We start from the raw sequence: 18,374 nt of genomic DNA, 5'->3' as shown, positions 1-18,374 counted from the left end.
TATCCATGTTCTTTCTTAATGTGTGTTCCTGGTTTTATTGTGCACAATCAGTGCATATAACAAAAGTCTGTCAAAATAATCTATAATCTAAATGTAATTACTGTAACTGTAATTAATGTAAGTAACCAGTCATGCAGTCTAAGAAGGGTCAGTTAAAGGCACATGTGGTAACAGAGGCATACAGACATTTCTTGATTTGATTTCATACAGTATATCCAATTAACAGCGGATATCGTTACATAGCAAAAACATTTTACAACTGTCAGTATAGTGAGGCAAATCTGCTATCAGTGTAGCAGATGGTTTTATCTATTGTTATCCAAAAGATGTTGAGACACAGTCTATAAACCTCTATCATATCTTACATGAAATTTATTTATTCAACTTTCACACAGTTGGATCAGTTCTGTAACAAAACCTTTGAACAACCACACAAATGTGGCAAATACACTTTGAAATGCATGCATTTGGTGGTTCTACATAGACAAATGAATAATAAAGCTAAATTGGACCCAACAGCAATACACAGTTCAATCGACTTGCTAATAGCACTTGTTTAAAGGAACAGTTCACCCGTAAATGAACATTTACTCGCTGTCACATTGTTCCAAACATTTATGACAGGCTTTCTTCTGTGGAACACAAAATGAGATGTTTCAAAAAATGTTCATGCTGCTCTTTTTCATACAATGAAAGCATAAGCAGCATGGGTTGTAAAAGTACAAATAGGAGTTGTGTGAACACTGAAGTTTCATCTCATTTTTGGTTGAACTGAGAAAAAGTCATACAGGTTTGAAACAATATGAAGGTGTATAAATGATGACAAATGTAATTTTTGGGTGAACTGTTCCTTTAATTCACCAGATTTAGATTACAATCTCTCTCATGCACAATAACACCTCCCATTTGGTGAGGAAAACCGTGTGCAGAGACAAACGTTGAGGCAATTCTTCTCACAATGTTGACAGAAGCCTTTCAATTTCTTTGAAGAGTTATATGTATCATGGAATCAGTTTGACAGTTAATTTCGCTGAAACGTCTTAATTTTACTCATTCAGCACAACAGCATGAAGAAAACAATACTAGCCGGTGTATTTGCTATAAATAAAAAGACAAAACACTAACAGTATTATGAGGCCTTTCAGTTCCTCAATTTCCTCTCACGAAACTCAGTCGTCCAACTCGAGGCCAAAGTGACTGTATAAGTCTCGTGTGGTCACTCCACGCAGGCCAGCTGAGAGAAACAGAGAGACAGTTGTCTTTGTCAGTGGTCACATGGGGGAGAATGACGTGGCACAGACCCCCTCTGGCCCTCAGACCAGCTGAAGTCACCATGAGGCCAGAGCGGGCAAGAAACTCTGCATGCTGGGAGTCTGAAAGGGTCCATTATATTACGGAATACAACAGTAATACTGGAGGATGCCATTATCATAATCTTGACACTAGAGAGAAATGCCAAGCGTATGGATGCTGTAACCCACTTATATGAGTGGGATGGGAGAAATGTGTAGGCCACAAGTGTTTATGGAGAGCAGATGAAAGATCATCACGGTATGAAATATTTTTATGTTGGTATCAGACCAACATAACACCTTTGCATTTACTGTTCAACACATGATTGTTCCATCAAGTCTTACCTAATCTGCCCAGTAAAGTTTGTCCGATGTCTTTAATGTCATTGTATTCGTGCAGCAGGTCTATGTGCTGATCCAGCTCTTGTACAACAAATCCTCTGTAAACACAAGAACAGAGTAACACAAGCTCAATTTAATCTAACAATAAATAACAATGAAATTCTTTCTTTATAGAATAACAATGTAGTTAACAGCAAATTATCTAAAAAGACCAGATTACAGTGCACCCGGAAAGTATTCACAGTGCTTCACTTTTTCCACATTTTATGTTACAGCCTTATTCCAGAATGGATTAAATTCATTATTTTCCTCAAAATTCTACAAACAATGTACAATAATGACAATGTCAAAGAAGTATGATTGAAATCTTTGCACAGCCTTTGCCATGACACTCAAAATTGAGCTCAGGTCCATCCTGTTTCCACTGATCATCCTTGAGATGTTTCTACAACTTGATTGGAGTCCATCTGTGGTAAATTCAGTTAATTGGACATGATTTGGAGAGGCACACACCTGTGACCTGTCTATATAAAGTCCCACAGTTAACAGTGCATGTCAGAGCACAAACCAAGCCATGAAGTCCGAGACAGGATTGTATCGAGGCACAGATCTGGAGAAAGGTACAGAAAAATTTCTGCAGCATTGAAGGTCCCAATGAGCACAGTGGCCTCCATCATCTGTAAATGGAAGAAGTTTAGAACCACCAGTACTCTTCCTAGAGCGAGCCGCCCGACCAAACTGATCGATCGGGGGAGAAGGGCCTTAGTCAGGGAGGTGACCAAGAACCTGATGGTCACTCTGACAGAGCTCCAGCGTTTCTCTGTGGAGAGAGGAGAACCTTCCAGAAGAACAACCATCTCTGCAGCACTCCATCAATTAGGCCTGTATGGTAGAGTGGCCAGACGGAAGCCACTCCTCAGTAAAAAGCACATGACAGCCCGCCTGGAGTTTGCCAAAAGGCACCTGAAGGACTCTCAGACCATGAGAAACAAAATTCTTTGGTCTGATGAAACAAAGATCAAAACCATCCCTACAGTGAAGCATGGTGGTGGCAGCATCATGCTGTGGGGATGTTTTTCAGCGTCAGGAACTGGGAGACTAGTCAGGATCGAGGGGAAGATGATTGCAGCAATGTACAGAGGCATCCTTGATGAAAACCTGCTCCAGAGTGCACTGGACCTCAGACTGGGGTGAAGGTTCATCTTCCAACAGGGCAATGACCCTAATCACACAGACAAGATAACAAAGGAGTGGCAACGGAACAACTCTGTGAATGTCCTTGAGTGGCCCAGCCAGAGCCCAGACTTGAACCTGCCCAAAAATAGGTGTGTCCAGCTTGTAGCATTATACTCAAAAAGAGGCTGTAACTGGTGCCAAAGGTGCTTCAACAAAGTATTGAGCAAAGGCTGTGAATACATATGTACATGTGAGGTGTGTCCCCCCCCCACCACCCAGTGGGCTGCATAACACACAAGAATGAACCTCATTGGCTCTTGTGGAAGCTCAAATGTGCTGCATAAGCCACAAGAATGAACCTCAACGGGTTCTTGCAGAAGTTCAAATGTGCTGCGTAACACGAGAATGAACCTCACACATCAAGCAGCAAGAATGTGTGAGCTTCCAATTACCTGGGGCCTGTACCATGATGGTAGCTGAACAAACTCAGGGTTATAGAATTAGTTTCGAGGTGACAAAACCAAACCACTCCAATCCGGCTTTGTTGGTACCATGATGCTGATCATCAACTTTCTCTGTCAACTCAGGCTTTGATAATATATAGCGATAGAGACTAAAACATGTAAGGTCACATCATATTTAAAGTTTATTTACAGCTTATTTATTTTACATATGATCTTTATATATTAAAATTCATTCAAACTAAATGCTTATAATAACTAATAACGAATAACTGTTAAACTAAAATCGCTTGTGTGTAATGAATTAATAATAATAATATATATTATATAATAATTAAGTAATTATCATTAAAGCCAGACAATTTTATTGTTAAATATTTTTTTTGCTATATAGTGACCTTTAATTTGGAGGACGAGAAACTGGGGGAGTGACTTTATTGCGTTGGATGTTTGCTCACATCTGATTGGCCCAATTTCGGTTTGAGATCTCTTACCCAGAACAAAACCTGTCCCAGAGCAGGTTAGCCGTGGAGCGTAAATTACTATGGTGATGAACACCGCTAAAAGCCAAATCACTTTCATGGTACCTAAAACCCAGGATTGGCGCAAACTAATCTGAAACTTAACTGGCTAGCCAGCTAATCCGGCTTCATGGTACAGGCCCCATATCTCATGTATGCGTTTATGAATGTTTACATGTGAATAAAAGCCTAAATTAAATCTGTGCATCATATATAGTGACTAATCTGCTTAATTCATATGGATGAGTCTCTTTATGAACTTTTCGAAGTGTCAAAAGTGGTAGTTGTGTGAACTGTCAATAGAGAAATCTCTCAGATTTTATTAAAAATATCTTAATTTGTGCTCCAAAGATGAACGAAAGTCTTACGGGTGTGGAACAACATGAGGCTGAGTAACTGATGACAGAATTATCATTTTTGGGTGAACTAACCCTTTAAGTTATTTTAATCCTGTCCGACGGCTCTTGTCTCCGTGAATACAGTAAGAAACGATGGTAACTTTAACCACATTTAACAGTACATTAGCAACATGCTAACGAAACATTTATAAAGAATGTATCATTTATAAAGAATGTAAAATATCATGTAATCATGGATCATGTCTAGGGCTAATTGCAATTAATCGTTTGCAAAATAAAAGTCTGTGTTTACATAATATATATGTGTGTGTTCTGTGTATAATAATTATGTATATATAAATACACACACATACAGGTATAAAGTTTAGAAATATATGCATGTATTATAAATATATATTTATATATATTTTATATTACATATAAACAAATATTTTATATATAAATATAACATTTTTCTTAAATATATACATGAATGTGTGTGTATTTATATATACATAATTATTATACACAGAACACACACATATATATTACGTAAACACAGACTTTTATTTTGCAAACGATTAATCGCGATTAATCGTTGCAGCCCTAATCATGTCAGTTATTATTGCTCCATCTGCCATTTTTCGCTATTGTTCTTGCTTGCTTACCTAGTCTGATGATTCAGCTGTGCACAGATCCAGACGTTAATACTGGCTGCCCTTGTGTAATGCCTCGATCATGAGCTGGCATATGCAAATATTGGGGGTGTACATATTAATGATCCCGACTGTTACGTAACAGTCGGTGTTATGTTGAGATTCGCCTGTTCTTCGGAGGTCTTTTAAACAAATGAGATTTACACAAGAAGGAGGAAACAATGGTGTTTGAGACTCACTGTATGTCATTTCCATGTACTGAACTCTTGTTATTCAACTATGCCAAGATAAATACAATTTTTGATTCTAGGGCACCTTTAATGATGCTGCTTTTGTTATTTTGGAGCGTCACAGCCTGAGTTCAATTCCATTATATGGAAACGAGTCACCAGGATATTCTTGAAAACATATTTTGTGTTCCACAAGAAAAAAGGGAATTATTGAGGAGTTTTCTCTTTTTAAAAAGAGGCACTTGATCTCCCAACCACCTGAAACTGTAAAAAAAGAATTCTTAACCTAATATTAGATAGTAGTATCTTCAGTATGAACACACAACATCTCTTGTATCTCTCTTTCCCACATTCACTACCTACTCTTTTTCCAACAAGGCGATCTCTGTATCCAGCCGATCAAGTGTTTTCTTGAGCTCTTTGACTTCTTCCTCTGTGCACAAGGGAGATTTCACCAAATTAGGCTTCTGAACCTACGACAGATAAAAGACAATTTACCACACATGCACCTTAATTCACTTATCTGTTATCAGTTATCAAACTCTCGTGAATTTCGGCATCATATCACTAACAGTAACTCTGCTAAAATCACATACTCTGATCTGAAGATTCAATAATAGACTTTACGTACAGGAGATTTAAAACCTGAATTGACGCTCCTGGCGTTACACCTGGAATCTGCAGGTCTGCAAGGAATAATCAAACATTACTAATCACGTTAATAGACTTGTGTTAAATTTATGCAGAGTGGCTCTATTTTGTTTACCTTCTTCTTAAAGACACGCCCCCTTGTCTTGGTGTAACTTTGACGTGCGCATCATCTACAGTGGATTTGTTTTTCATTTCTAGTTCCGCGGTCGCATTCATTCATTCGAAATCCACGTTAAGTGTCCCAACAGGTGGATTATACGCTTTTAATATGCGAACAGCTGATGATCCACGCGAGCTCTGAGCACGCTCTTGACTGTAAACAGTCGCGTGCTGTTTCTGGTGGATAAATTCGCGCCTTGTAGCGTCATCATTCGTAATCGCTCTGATTGGTTCGCTCTGGTATGAGCCTTTTTGATTGGTACATTGATGCACTTCCGGTGCACGACATATACTCTTTGGTACAGCCAAACCTTGCGTCTCAATCAGCTCCTTAGCTTCCTAGGTCGTGTATCAGTATACCGTGTATATGAATGTGGCCGACTCTCTGATCAGTGCCCTGACTACTGAACTAGGGAGCTGATTGAGATGCACGCAAAGAATAAACACTAACAAGAAGCGACGATCAATAGAAAGTTCCATTGCAACACCGGCGCCCAGCAGCAGCCCTGCGTTTCCGCCATTTTGTGGTGAAAGTGAGTCGGCAGCCCACTAGTTTCTATGGCAATATCAACTGCTTTGTTTAAAAAAACCCGTACATTAAAGCTTAAATCCAACCTGAATGGTGACAACACAGAATACTATCACTAGTGATCAAATCCTTTTTACAGTTTATTTTACACACTTTGGGGCGGTTTCCCGGACAGGGTTTGAATTAAGCCAGGATAGGCCTTAATCTAGAATAGTTAATCATGGCTTAAAATGGCTTTCTGAAACATTAAGTACAGATTACTAAAACCTGGACTATGGAGTCCAGACTTAAACTAGATTAATTTAAAACCAACTGTGCTAATCTGAATTAGCATGAGAGTGGTTGCCTGTAAAACATGGAATGAACCAAGAAAAACTTAAAATTGCATGGAAATGAGAAGCAAATGCAAGGAAAACAATGGCAGGAGAAGAAGACTGCAGTAATAATAATAAAAAAACTAGTAAACAAGAGACAGTTCTTTTAAAACAAGCAAAATACATCAACTGTAGGGGATTTTTTTTTTTAATATTAAATAGATGAATTATATAATAATCCTATGACTATTATGCTTTTGTTTTGTCCTTTACATAGCAGCAAACTAAACCTAATTAAGCAATTACATTTGAACCAGAAACAATGGTGTTAAATCAAAATAAATTGTTTAAATAAAGTGAACAGCACAAAAAACTTAGTCTAGGACTATTTTAAACCATGACAGAGAAAGCAGATTTCTGTTAATCTGGTTTAAAAGGCCATTTTATTCCTGGACTAGGCTTATCTGTCCGGGAAACTGGTTTAAGTCTTCCACTTTTTTCACAAAACCTTTGCTCTCTAGAAACCCAGTCAGTTTGGGTTAAAATTATTTGAAGTTCAACTATTAGCATTATAAACACTAAATTAATACCAACATATGAAATTAAATTATGGACATGCATCAGAAAAATTGGGAATGTTGGACAATAAATGTATGAATATAACAGCTTGATTTAGCAGTGTTGTCTAATGTCCGTTAAAGCAAAAGTGTTGTTTACTGATGATTTCATTTGAAAAATGTTCTTTTGCGCTTCTGATTTGGCAGTGAAATTCGCCGATTTTGGGTGCGTAAAATGTGAAGGATTCTATGGTCCAGTTAGTATTTTCACCCCATAATGGCGGCCGCGCTACCGGAGCGCCATCTAGTGGCTGTTGCCCAAAAAGTATCGGAGTGTCGCCTCTTGGATTCTATTCTCTTTGGTCCAGCTTGCTGGAAACAGATGTTGGTTTTGTAAGCAGGAGTCAGAAACATTTGTACACTTAATGCCAAATAATTTTAGTCTCAATTTTCATTAATTGTTTTTGAGTGTTTTCACAAAATTATTCAAATAACTGACATTTAGTCAGTTATTTGAATAATTTTAAAATAGTCTATATTAAAAATAATTTTTAAAATAGTCTTGTTTATTGAGGTTAACAATACACCATTCAAAATTCTTACTGTTTAAAATCACATACATGAAGTAAAATATGTCTTGTTATATTGTTTTCCACTGTCTAAAAGATTTTTGTGATTCTTTAAATTATATAAAGATAAACAAAGGCATCTTTGTTATTGTAAACGGTAGGCCTAATTGATGTACAGTAGTAACATGTTGTAACAAGCAGTTCCATATTTTGTCGGTAGATGGCAGCATTTCACAATTTATGCAAAACAATTAAATGGGGACGATGGAATATTAGAGGTCATTATTAGTATTTAAAATATCTAATTTGGAAAGAGATTATTAGATCATCAACGTTTTAGAAATTAAACCACAACACAGTGTTTATAAAGAACATGGATAGTAAAACACTGCTTACAAGAGACAAAAATGTATAGTCTCACCAGTGAGTAATGGCAATTGATTTTGGGGATGTTGAGTGAGTGACAGTCACCTGAAATTGTTAAAAATGATCTCATCAATGCACCAAACATTTATTTGAAAATGCTTCACATATATTTACACCCATAACCTGAATTTTATCCAAAAACAATGGATAATGGAATGTGAATTAGTATCAGTAATATCAAAGTAATGTATTTCAAAGACTTGTAGACTGTAAAGAATACACCACTATTTAAGTATGCAGAGGTAAAAGTGGGGTCCATTGAACAGTGTTTGGATACTGATATAGGACATGATCTCCACGTCCCACATGAGACTGACACCAATGTCTCTTTCTAAATCACTGCACACAATTAAAATGTCCTTAATTTGATTAACGAACTATTATGTGGAAGGACAGTATTTTAAATAAATAGCTACATGATGTAAACTTAACACAAGAACTACAAGGAATATAATAATGAATAAAATCACATTAACACTATGTAAGGTGTTGCTAAGGTGTGTTTTTAGTTCAGAACAGCTTTACTCGAAGGACTGCTGCAATACACGAGATATCAGGTATTACATGGTTCTTTGAGAAGACTTCAGTTTTAGAGAAAAGAATGAGAAGGTGGAAATTTACTTTGTGCTCCAGATTTCCCCTGACATTTAGATGTAGTTATCGGGGAAGCTGTTAAACTTTATCACCTCTGCCAGTGTTTCAGAGTCTCTCCTGCATGGGGACAAACAGCAAGAAAGAATTGTGTGAAAGTAGTACATCAAACACTTGATCTGTTGCTAGTGCTTGTCTGAAGGGACGTGTTTATGACATCTAGAGGGCCTGAAAGATTTACAGATGTCTTTCAGTTCAGTTCAAGAAGATGATATGAGACCCATCCGACAGTATGGAGAAAAGGCCTATATATATATATATATATATATATATATATATATATATATATATATATATATATATATATATATATAGGAACAAAAACTCAAAAGTACAATCTCTGAATGTATTGCAGAATTGAGAACTGGGAGGAAGAAGCATTTCATTATGAAAATAATGTCATATGCAAAAAAACACATTTAAATAATACAATTTTATTAATCAACAATACATATTATTTATAATGTGTAATAAATTAATTTATCTTAATTTAATTTAATTATAAAATATTATAAATAATTCTGTCCCTTTTAAATTTGGGAAGAAATGTGGCCTGGACTTGTTTTTGTAAGATTTGCTCATTGAGCTGCATTAAATAATTATTTGCAAAGTGTTTTCATCTTTATGAATTCATAAAACATAACTGGAAAACAACTAAACAAAATATAGAGTGTTTTTAAAACAATTTCCCCAACTCTCTGCACTAGGTCATGATGTAACATGTATGATGTATGGTTTCTGATGTAATCATATGCAACTTAGCAAAACACTTACTTTTACTATATGCTGCAGATTTTTCTTGCTCAGGGCTGTTTGAGACAAACTGATTCAGCATTCACTGGACACATAATATCTGTTCCAGACTCTGCATTTCCTATCTGAAGATGAAGGCAGGAGTGTAGCCGACCCCCTGGGAGGTATGGACAGGGACCATCCTGGTGGTGGTGGGGAGGATGGAGGTGAAGTTTGGTGTCAGCATCTGCGAACTCAGACGTGTAAGTACCGATCTTTTATACTCCAAGTGTTAGATAATGATTGGTTAGATCTAAACTAATAGGTGATGTAACATTGAGTCTTCCTGGCAGAACTTCAAAATCTGCTATCTGATGCTGAATATCTTGTGAGTTTGTGGCCATTTCAAGAGCCGTCTGCCTATGGTTGAATGGGCAGTGTAGAAGGAAGAAGGCTTTAAATAATTAAATTAAAGGAAAAGGACAAATTAATCCATTTGGCCGGCACTCTTGAGCCATGTTTATTTGTTCTCTCTCCATACAAAGAGCAGGAGGATGTGAGTGATCCTCCTCTTCCTCCAGATTTAAACAAACAAGTCTGCAGTGGACTCTTCAGATCTCACACCAAACAAAAAATACATTTTATTTCATTGTGTCTGTTTATGTCTGCAGAATTGCAAAAACCTGCTGATAAGACCAGCAGGAAAGGTGGTTTTATGCTGGTTATTGATGGTTTGGTGCTTGTTTAAGCCTAGTCATAGTTGACAAAGGAACTGGCTGGCTGGTTAGTTAAAGGAATCGTTTATGCAAAAATGAAAATTCTGTCATCATTTATCACCCTCATGTTATAAAGTAAATGATGACAGAATTTTCAGTTTTTGATTTATTATTCTTTTTCTTAAGTCTTTAAATGAATGAACGATCGGTTTGTGCGAGAAACCGAACAGTATTTATATCATTTTTTACCTCTAAAACACCACTTTGTCCAACTCGCTTAGTGAGGTCTGATCGCGCTCTGACAGCGGAAGTGATGTCTAGCTCTCATTGAAGTATACGCGCGAGACATCACTGTCGTTGTCAGAGCGCGATCAGACCTCACTAACTGAATGCTGAATGCAGTTGGACATAGTGGTGTTTTAGAGGTAAAAAAAATTATATAAATACTGTTTGGTTTCTATGTCGTCACGAGCCACAGGGTTTAATTTGGATTTGTCTATGCAAGGTTTTTCGACTCTTATTGATCCAAGTTCCCATTCACTCCCAATATTTGACTGACAGACGGCAGCGGTTGGAGTTAAAAATAATCATTTGTGTTCTACTGAAGAAACAAAGTCACCTACATCTTGGATGCGCTGGGGGTAAGCAGATAAACAAATTTTCATTTTTGGGTGAACTTTCCCTTTAATGGTGAGAGAATGTCTCAGTTTCATTAAAAGGGTCTGTAACAATCTTATACAATCGAATACTGATCCAAGAACATATATAGTATTGCTGTCAATCAATTAAAAAAAATTAACTAATTAATTGCACATTTTTTCTATAATTTTTAATTACAGGAATAATGTGCAGTTAATTAGTTATTTTTTCTTTAATCCTGAATTGAGCAGTTTAGTCCACATTTTCTAAAGAGACACGATAACTTTATATGATGAACAGTTTGAATTTAGGCTTTTATTCACATATAAACATTCATTTACTCAAGACATCAGTTGTGGTAAACAGAAGCTCAAGCATGTTCGCTCGATGTGCGAGAACCAATGAGGTTCATTCTCGCGTTTGAGCTTCCGGAAGAGGTTTGTTCTCGCGTGTGAAGCAAGTTCGCTGAGCTTTTGTTTATGCTCGCTGATTAATGTTTATATGTGAATAAAAGCCTAAATTAAATCTGTTCATCATAAAAAGCAATCGAGTCTCTTCAGAAAATTTGGACTAAACCACACAATTCATATGGATTAATTTTACGTCTTTATGAACTTTTTGAACCGTCAAAGTGGTAGTCGCATAGCTGTCTATGGAGGGATGGAAAACTCTCAGATTTCATCAAAAATATCTTCATTTGTGTTCCAAAGATGAACAAAAGTCTTACGGGTGTAGAACGACATGAGGGGTGAGTAATAAATGACATAATTTTCATTTTGGGGTGAACTAACCCTTTCATTTTAATTCGGCAAAAACATTATCTCAAATATATCTTGAATGCCGTGAATGCAATTACATTTAATCATGTTTGAAATTCATATAGCCATCCACCTCAGAGAAATATCTACAGCTCTTACCCCTGTGTCACTGTCAAGGACCCAACACACCCTCTTTATGCCGGCACTTTAAGGAGGCCAAGGAATGGAGAGAGGCCAAGAGATCATTGACAGAGGGAATGAGGTTCATCTCAGTGAGGTATAATTCAAGGCATGTCATAAAACATCAATACTCCTCCAGAGGTCTGGCCAGCACAGCTGCATGCTCGGAAACATTATGGCCTTAAATAATTCAACACAGGAAGAAACTCCTTTATTTTAGTGAAAATTCACATCTGACTTTCAACTCATCTAAACATACATAGATATCGTCATGATATAAGTAATCTATACATGTGCTTAATTATAATACAGTGTCTTTATGATGCAGTAATGTTTCCCATAATTTTGTGTGCTTATTAATATAATATAATATAATATAATATAATATAATATAATACAATTAGAAATATTATTCATTTTAGTTTTAGTATTCAAACTCTTCATTGTGACACAACAAAGTTCAGATCCTACATACCTCTCCATTATCACTGAATTGTGAACGTGATTGGAGTGTCAAATTGACTTGATTAGACATGATTTAGGAAAGCACACATTTGTCTAAACTATGAGACAGATAAAGCTGCAGTGACTTTGGCATATGAAAAGTCTTTGAGAGCTCCAGCCAACTCCGAAGCACAGTGAACCCAGAGGACAGTGGATTGATTTCAATTCAATCTGACAGAGAGCACATCCAAAACAACACATATACAATGACTGGACTGCTATGCAACAAGACGAAAGCCAACATACATCATCTAAATAATTATTGCATGGATATTATGCAATAAAATAAAGAGAAAGAAATTAATGTTTTTATAGTTTGTTTTGTCCATACTATGTGCTAACAAACAGCTAACAGCCTTAAAGGTAGGGTAGGCAATTTCGGAGAGGCTAGCAATAGCAAGCTAGCTTTGAAAGCGTGAGATCCCACCCTCCCTTCAGAGCCTCTTCAAAGCCACGCCTCCTTCAAAACACATGAACACACACAACAGATTCTACAAAGCATCAAGAGACGAGTGATGGCATTAAATTACCTCGTCTCAAAGCACATTACATTACAATAATAATAATAACCATGAACAACTTACAGAGCTCTAGTTGTACCACCTGACTGTTGCAAATTAATTTCAGTGTTAAGAGTTGTGGTCATAGAAATGCATAAATCCAAGTCTGAGGACGTCAACAGCTCCAGGTAAAATGTCACAGATTGCCATTTTGTAATTACGGTTATGACAGGTTTTTTTTTTTTTTTTTTTACAACATCACCGAGTGGCGCTCGGTGACTGTCTGTCTACAACTCTGCACAGCGTTACTGAACGCGCTTATGACGTGTGATGTTTGTGCGAGCAGAGTACGTGGAGGTATGGAGTTATGGAAATGTTGACAGGCAGGTAGTACATTGTATCATTGCATTCGGACCAATTTTTTTGGTCCTGAGAACAGAAGATTGCTATTGGGATGTGACGAGAACTTCATCCAGTAACAATAGGGTTCCATTCATTCAAATAAAAAATTAGTTAATTGTTAGTTAATGTACTATGAACGTATACAATTAATTAAAGGTGCTAAAGAGGATGTTTTGTTTTATACATTTTTGCAATATTACTAACTGATATTTACTAACTGATAAAAGACTATTTATTAGGTGCACTGTAAGTAATAATATTAATATACATCATCTGTGCACGAGGTAGGGCCTTAAAAACATCAGCCAATCGTTTACGCGATCATCGCGTAAACGATTGGCCCTCTGGCTTGTCAATCACTGCCATGACGTTCCTTGTGAGAGACGAGCGCGGCTACACTCTCCAGTAACTTTCCACACTCCACAGGCGCTGCATGCAATGTTTTTGTCAGGAGACAGGAATAACAACAGGAATAACACAGCAAATGCCGGTGGTAAACACTCGTGTTCCGATACTCGTGCACGAGTTTTGGGAGGCATTCCTTTGAAATGAGCTGTGAAGGAGGGGGTTGTTCTTACGCATGCGCTCATTTCAAAAACTCAGTAACAGTCTTTGGATTCTCAGTCGACAAAAAAATCCTCTCTATCACCTTTAAGTGATGATTGTGCATTAGTGATGAACACCTGCTGTTAACAAGCAGAATCACCAAAGAAAAGAGAAACACAAGAACTATGTTAGAACTTATTAATTGCTTAATTATCTCATTAACTTTAACTCTGCTTCAGTGTTACTTTAACACTATTTAGAGAGGGACCATATGTACTCTGAGCAGAGTTGATTTAACTCTGGGGATTTTACTGTGTATGTATTAACAATGAACATTATTTATTTATATAACTATAAATTATAATATTAATCTAGACAGATAAATGCTGTAAAATTGTTATTCATTCTTAGTTCATTATACCAAATATATTAATTAATGTTAACAAACCAATCCTTATTGTTAAGGATTGTGTTGCTTACCTGATGTTCTCTTTATGGGATGCTGCTGGCAAATGTCAGAAAGACCAAGAATTCCGATTGCTCCAATTTGTGAGGAAAAGTAACCAAAAAAGTAAAGGAAAATGTTGACATTTGAATTCATTTAATTGATCGGATTTAATTTATATAATGCTAAATGTAAATAGTTTATTAGATGTATAATATTTTTGTCATGTCTGTTTTGTTCAAGTTTATGTTTTCATGACCTTTATTTTGTAGTTTTTAGTCATGTTTCATGTTCCTGTTTGTTATGTGATTCCCTTGCCCTCTTGTGATCTTGGGTGCTTCTCAATATCCCTCCTCGTCTCCTCACTCCTCCGTCCTCCATCCTATGACCCGGAAAACAATCGAGCTCAGCCATCTTGAAGGACATATCAATTCTCTAACTGCACCGCGAGGAGGCGAGGATCGAGGAGTGAGGAAGCTTCCTGAGGATTTATGAGCGAGAATACACAGGTGCATCCTTTGCGGAAGTCTTTCTCATTGAGAAACGTGACGCACGCATAAATTCTCCTCCCCCTTATCTGTCACAATAATTTAAATGTATGCTTTACTTTTACAGATTAAATAAACTTTATATCTCATATATTTCAACTAGGCATCTTACTTTATTAATATTTATTATATTTTTTTAAATAACCAAACTTTAACAACATGTGGGTAGATCCCTCGAGCGCAGCTGATGACGCTTTGAAGTGACGCTAAAGGGAGCGAGGATTTATCATTTCACTTGATTCAATTCCTCTGTCCTCTCGTCTTTTCCTTGCGTCCTTCCCTCGCATCCTGGAGGGGTGGAGCTAAGACGCGAGGAAAGGAAGCAAGGAAAGGAAACGAGGATGCACAAATAAGAATTGAGAAGCACCCATAGTCATCTGCTTCCTTGCTTAATGTGTCATGTTATGATTGGTTGCTTCATGTGTCTTGTTTTCATTGGTTCATTGTGTTCAGGTTTTTCTTTTTGTATAAATAGCCCTCATGTTTCCATTGTTGGCTTGTCATGTTGACAGTGTAACCCGCTATCAGCGAGTCCAGTCCAGTCATGTGTAGTTCACGTTATATTCATGTTATGCTCTCAGTCAAGTTTACTTCAGCCATTGTCTTGTTTTCTTCACTTTGGATAATAAAGTTATTGTCTCAAAAGAAAGAGTCGACTCTGAATCTCTTAAACGAGTCATTTGTAATTCGAATCCCATTTCCGTGAAGTTCATACGTCACAAGTTAACACATTTGCATAATGCCCACCTACATTCTACATGGATATCCCACGAGAACTTGAACCCCCCCAAATACTGTAGCTGCCTGGTTCGTATTGTGTACATGTCGAGAAGATGCTGTTTTCTGCTCTGCAAAAGCAAATTCTCTTTGTAAACACTTCCAAAGGATGAGGATGTGAAGAGTCTGTGGTTAAAATTACCACAGCGATACAACAGCAATATAACCTTCTGACAGTTACTTCTCAAATCTCTGTGAGGTCTAAATGGAATTTACAAAACGCTTCTCCATTAAAGATGGGACACTTATATGGGATACCCACTTTATTTGGACCAACTTGCTCCACAGAATCACAACCTGTAAGTATGATTAATTATTAAAGTATTTATTTTATACAGAGTGTTCAAAATGTGTTTTAGCTATATTGTGTATATATCTCCGGCTAACCTGCTAACTCATGTACTGTCTGACTGAATTACTTCTGCTAATCAACTGTGGCCCACTGTTACCTAAAACTGTGTCCATTAAAGGGATAGTTCACCCAAAAATGAAAATTGGATGTTTATCTGCTTACCCCCAGCGCATCCAAGATGTAGGTGACTTTGTTTCTTCAGTTGAACACAAATGCTGATTTTTAACTCCAACCGTTGCCGTCTGTCAGTCTTATAATAAGAGTGGGTGGGAACTTGAACGATAAGAGTCTAAAACACTTCCATAGACAAGTCCAAATTAAACCCTGCGGCTCGTGACGACATATTGATGTCTTAAGACACGAAACGATCGGTTTGTGTGAGAAACCGAATAGTATTTATATAATTTTTTACCTCTAAAACACCACTATGTCCAACTCCGTTTATCACTCGCTTAGTGAGGCCTGATTGCACTCTGACAAGGGCAGTGATGTCTCGCGCATATACTTCAATGAGTGCTAGACATCACTGCCCCTGTCAGAGCGCGATCAGACCTTACGAATCGAGTGCTGAATGTAGTTGGACATAGTGGTGTATTAGAGGTAAAAAATTATATAAATACTGTTCGGTTTCTCACACAAACCGATCGTTTCGTGTCTTAAGACATCAATGTGTCGTCACGAGCCGCAGGGTTTAATTTGGACTTGTCTATGGAAGTGTTTTAGACTCTTATCGTTCGAGTTCCCGTCCACTCTTATTATAAGACTGACAGACGGCAACGGTTGGAGTTAAAAATCAGCATTTGTGTTCAACTGAAGAAACAAAGTCACCTACATCTTGGATGCGCTTGGGGTAAGCAGATAAACATCCAATTTTCATTTTTGGGTGATCAGTCATTCACGTTAGTGCTCGGCTAAAATATGCGCTGTTATTGATACAGTTAATAATACAGTTCCCACATGTGCACCGCAATAAATTAGAAATTGATGGACATACACTGGTTAATGCTGATGTAGAGGAATTACAGCTGCAACATCTCATGATGAACGTTAAACTGAGTAGCGTATCACAGAGAAACGCCCTGCTCAAGTCATCTTTGTGATGGAGTTTCGGGTTGAATAACTAATTCTTCCAATATTTCATCAGACTCACGTTCAGATTGATATGGTAAAATCGACGCAGTCATTACTGTCTTTACAGTTTGTACAATTGCTGAGCTTTAGGAAGCCTCCGGAGCTGAAGTTCATTTATGGTAATGGTCGTTTGTTTCCGCATGCGTTGTAAGCAGTAGACCAATTACAACAGACTGGGCTGTCTGGACAATCAGAGGAGAGCAGGCTTGCGGTTTTGTGCCGAATTCTGACCCCCACCAAATTATTACCCCCTAGTATTGGTAGGTTTAGGATTAGTTGTGGGGGAGGGGTTAGGATTAGGGGTGGGGTCAGGATTAGGCATTTAGGTAGCAACCTTAAAAGAACACTGTTTAAAAAAAAATTAACTCTAGGGGAGTTGGAAAATGAGTCTAACAGTTGAGTTTTACCGTTTTCGCATCCATTCAGCCGATCTCCGGGTCTGGCGATACCACTTTTAGCATAGCTTAGCATAGTTCATTGAATCTGATTAGACCGTTAGCATCTCGCTCAAAAATGACCAAAGAGTTTTGATATTTTTCCTATTTAAAACTTGACACTTCTGTAGTTACATCGTGTACTAAGACTGACAGAAAATGAAAAGTTTTCTAGGCCGATATGGCTAGGAACTATATTCTCATTCCAGCGTAATAATCAAGGAATTTTGCTGCTGTACCATGGGTAATGACATTATGCGCAATGATATTATGCGGCGTCTCTCACAAATGTCTCCGTGGTTGTAAGGCAAGCTCCCTGTGCAAGCAGGGGGTCACAGGCACTGCATAATATCATTGCGCCTGCACTCATTTTTGAGAGAGATGCTAATGGTCTAATCAGATTCAATGAACTATGCTAAGCTATGCTAAAAGTGGTACTGCCAGACCCGGAGATCGGCTGAATGAATTCAAAAACGGTAAAACTCAACTGTTTAACTCTAGGGGAGTTGGAAAATGAGTCTATTTCCAAAAAAAAGTGGAGTGTTCCTTTAAGGAGAGGGGTAATAAGTCGGCAGGGAGTTGAAATTCGGTACAACAACGGAAAGAAGGGATTTAAAGAGAAAAATGTGATGATGTGCAATGTAAATTATGAGAAAATTAAAGTGTTTTTTTACTTTTGATGCATGTAAACCTGTCCTCCTAAAAAATTAGGAACATTTCAAAAAGCATAATAAGGGCACTTTAAATAAATGAGCCTGCTAACTTTGCGCTATATTACAGGTAGAGACATATTCCAACTGGATTCACAAAATGGGTTGTCTAGGAATTATCATACACT

At 37.3% G+C, this 18,374-nt stretch overlaps 1 protein-coding gene and 1 long non-coding RNA gene across 2 annotated transcripts; one reads left to right on the top strand and one right to left on the bottom strand.

The window, feature by feature from the left end:
* Positions 1–357: 357 nt before the first annotated feature.
* On the bottom strand, positions 358–6,053 carry swi5 (SWI5 homologous recombination repair protein). The gene is made up of 5 exons (XM_048174406.1): positions 5,783–6,053; positions 5,648–5,702; positions 5,380–5,489; positions 1,638–1,732; positions 358–1,234 (listed from the first exon to the last, which is right to left on the bottom strand). The coding sequence occupies exons 1-5, from the start codon at positions 5,881–5,883 to the stop codon at positions 1,170–1,172; spliced, it is 426 nt and encodes a 141-aa protein (XP_048030363.1). The 5' UTR covers positions 5,884–6,053; the 3' UTR covers positions 358–1,169.
* A 4,885-nt stretch (positions 6,054–10,938) lies between these two features.
* LOC125262874 lies at positions 10,939–12,705 on the top strand. Its single transcript, XR_007183651.1, has 3 exons — positions 10,939–10,961; positions 11,670–11,707; positions 11,843–12,705. It is a non-coding gene; the product is annotated as an uncharacterized LOC125262874 (long non-coding RNA).
* Positions 12,706–18,374: the final 5,669 nt, after the last annotated feature.

Source organism: Megalobrama amblycephala, linkage group LG2, assembly GCF_018812025.1.
Source record: "Megalobrama amblycephala isolate DHTTF-2021 linkage group LG2, ASM1881202v1, whole genome shotgun sequence".
NCBI classification, from domain to species: Eukaryota; Metazoa; Chordata; class Actinopteri; order Cypriniformes; family Xenocyprididae; genus Megalobrama; species Megalobrama amblycephala.
This window is presented reverse-complemented; position numbering and strand designations above follow the sequence as displayed.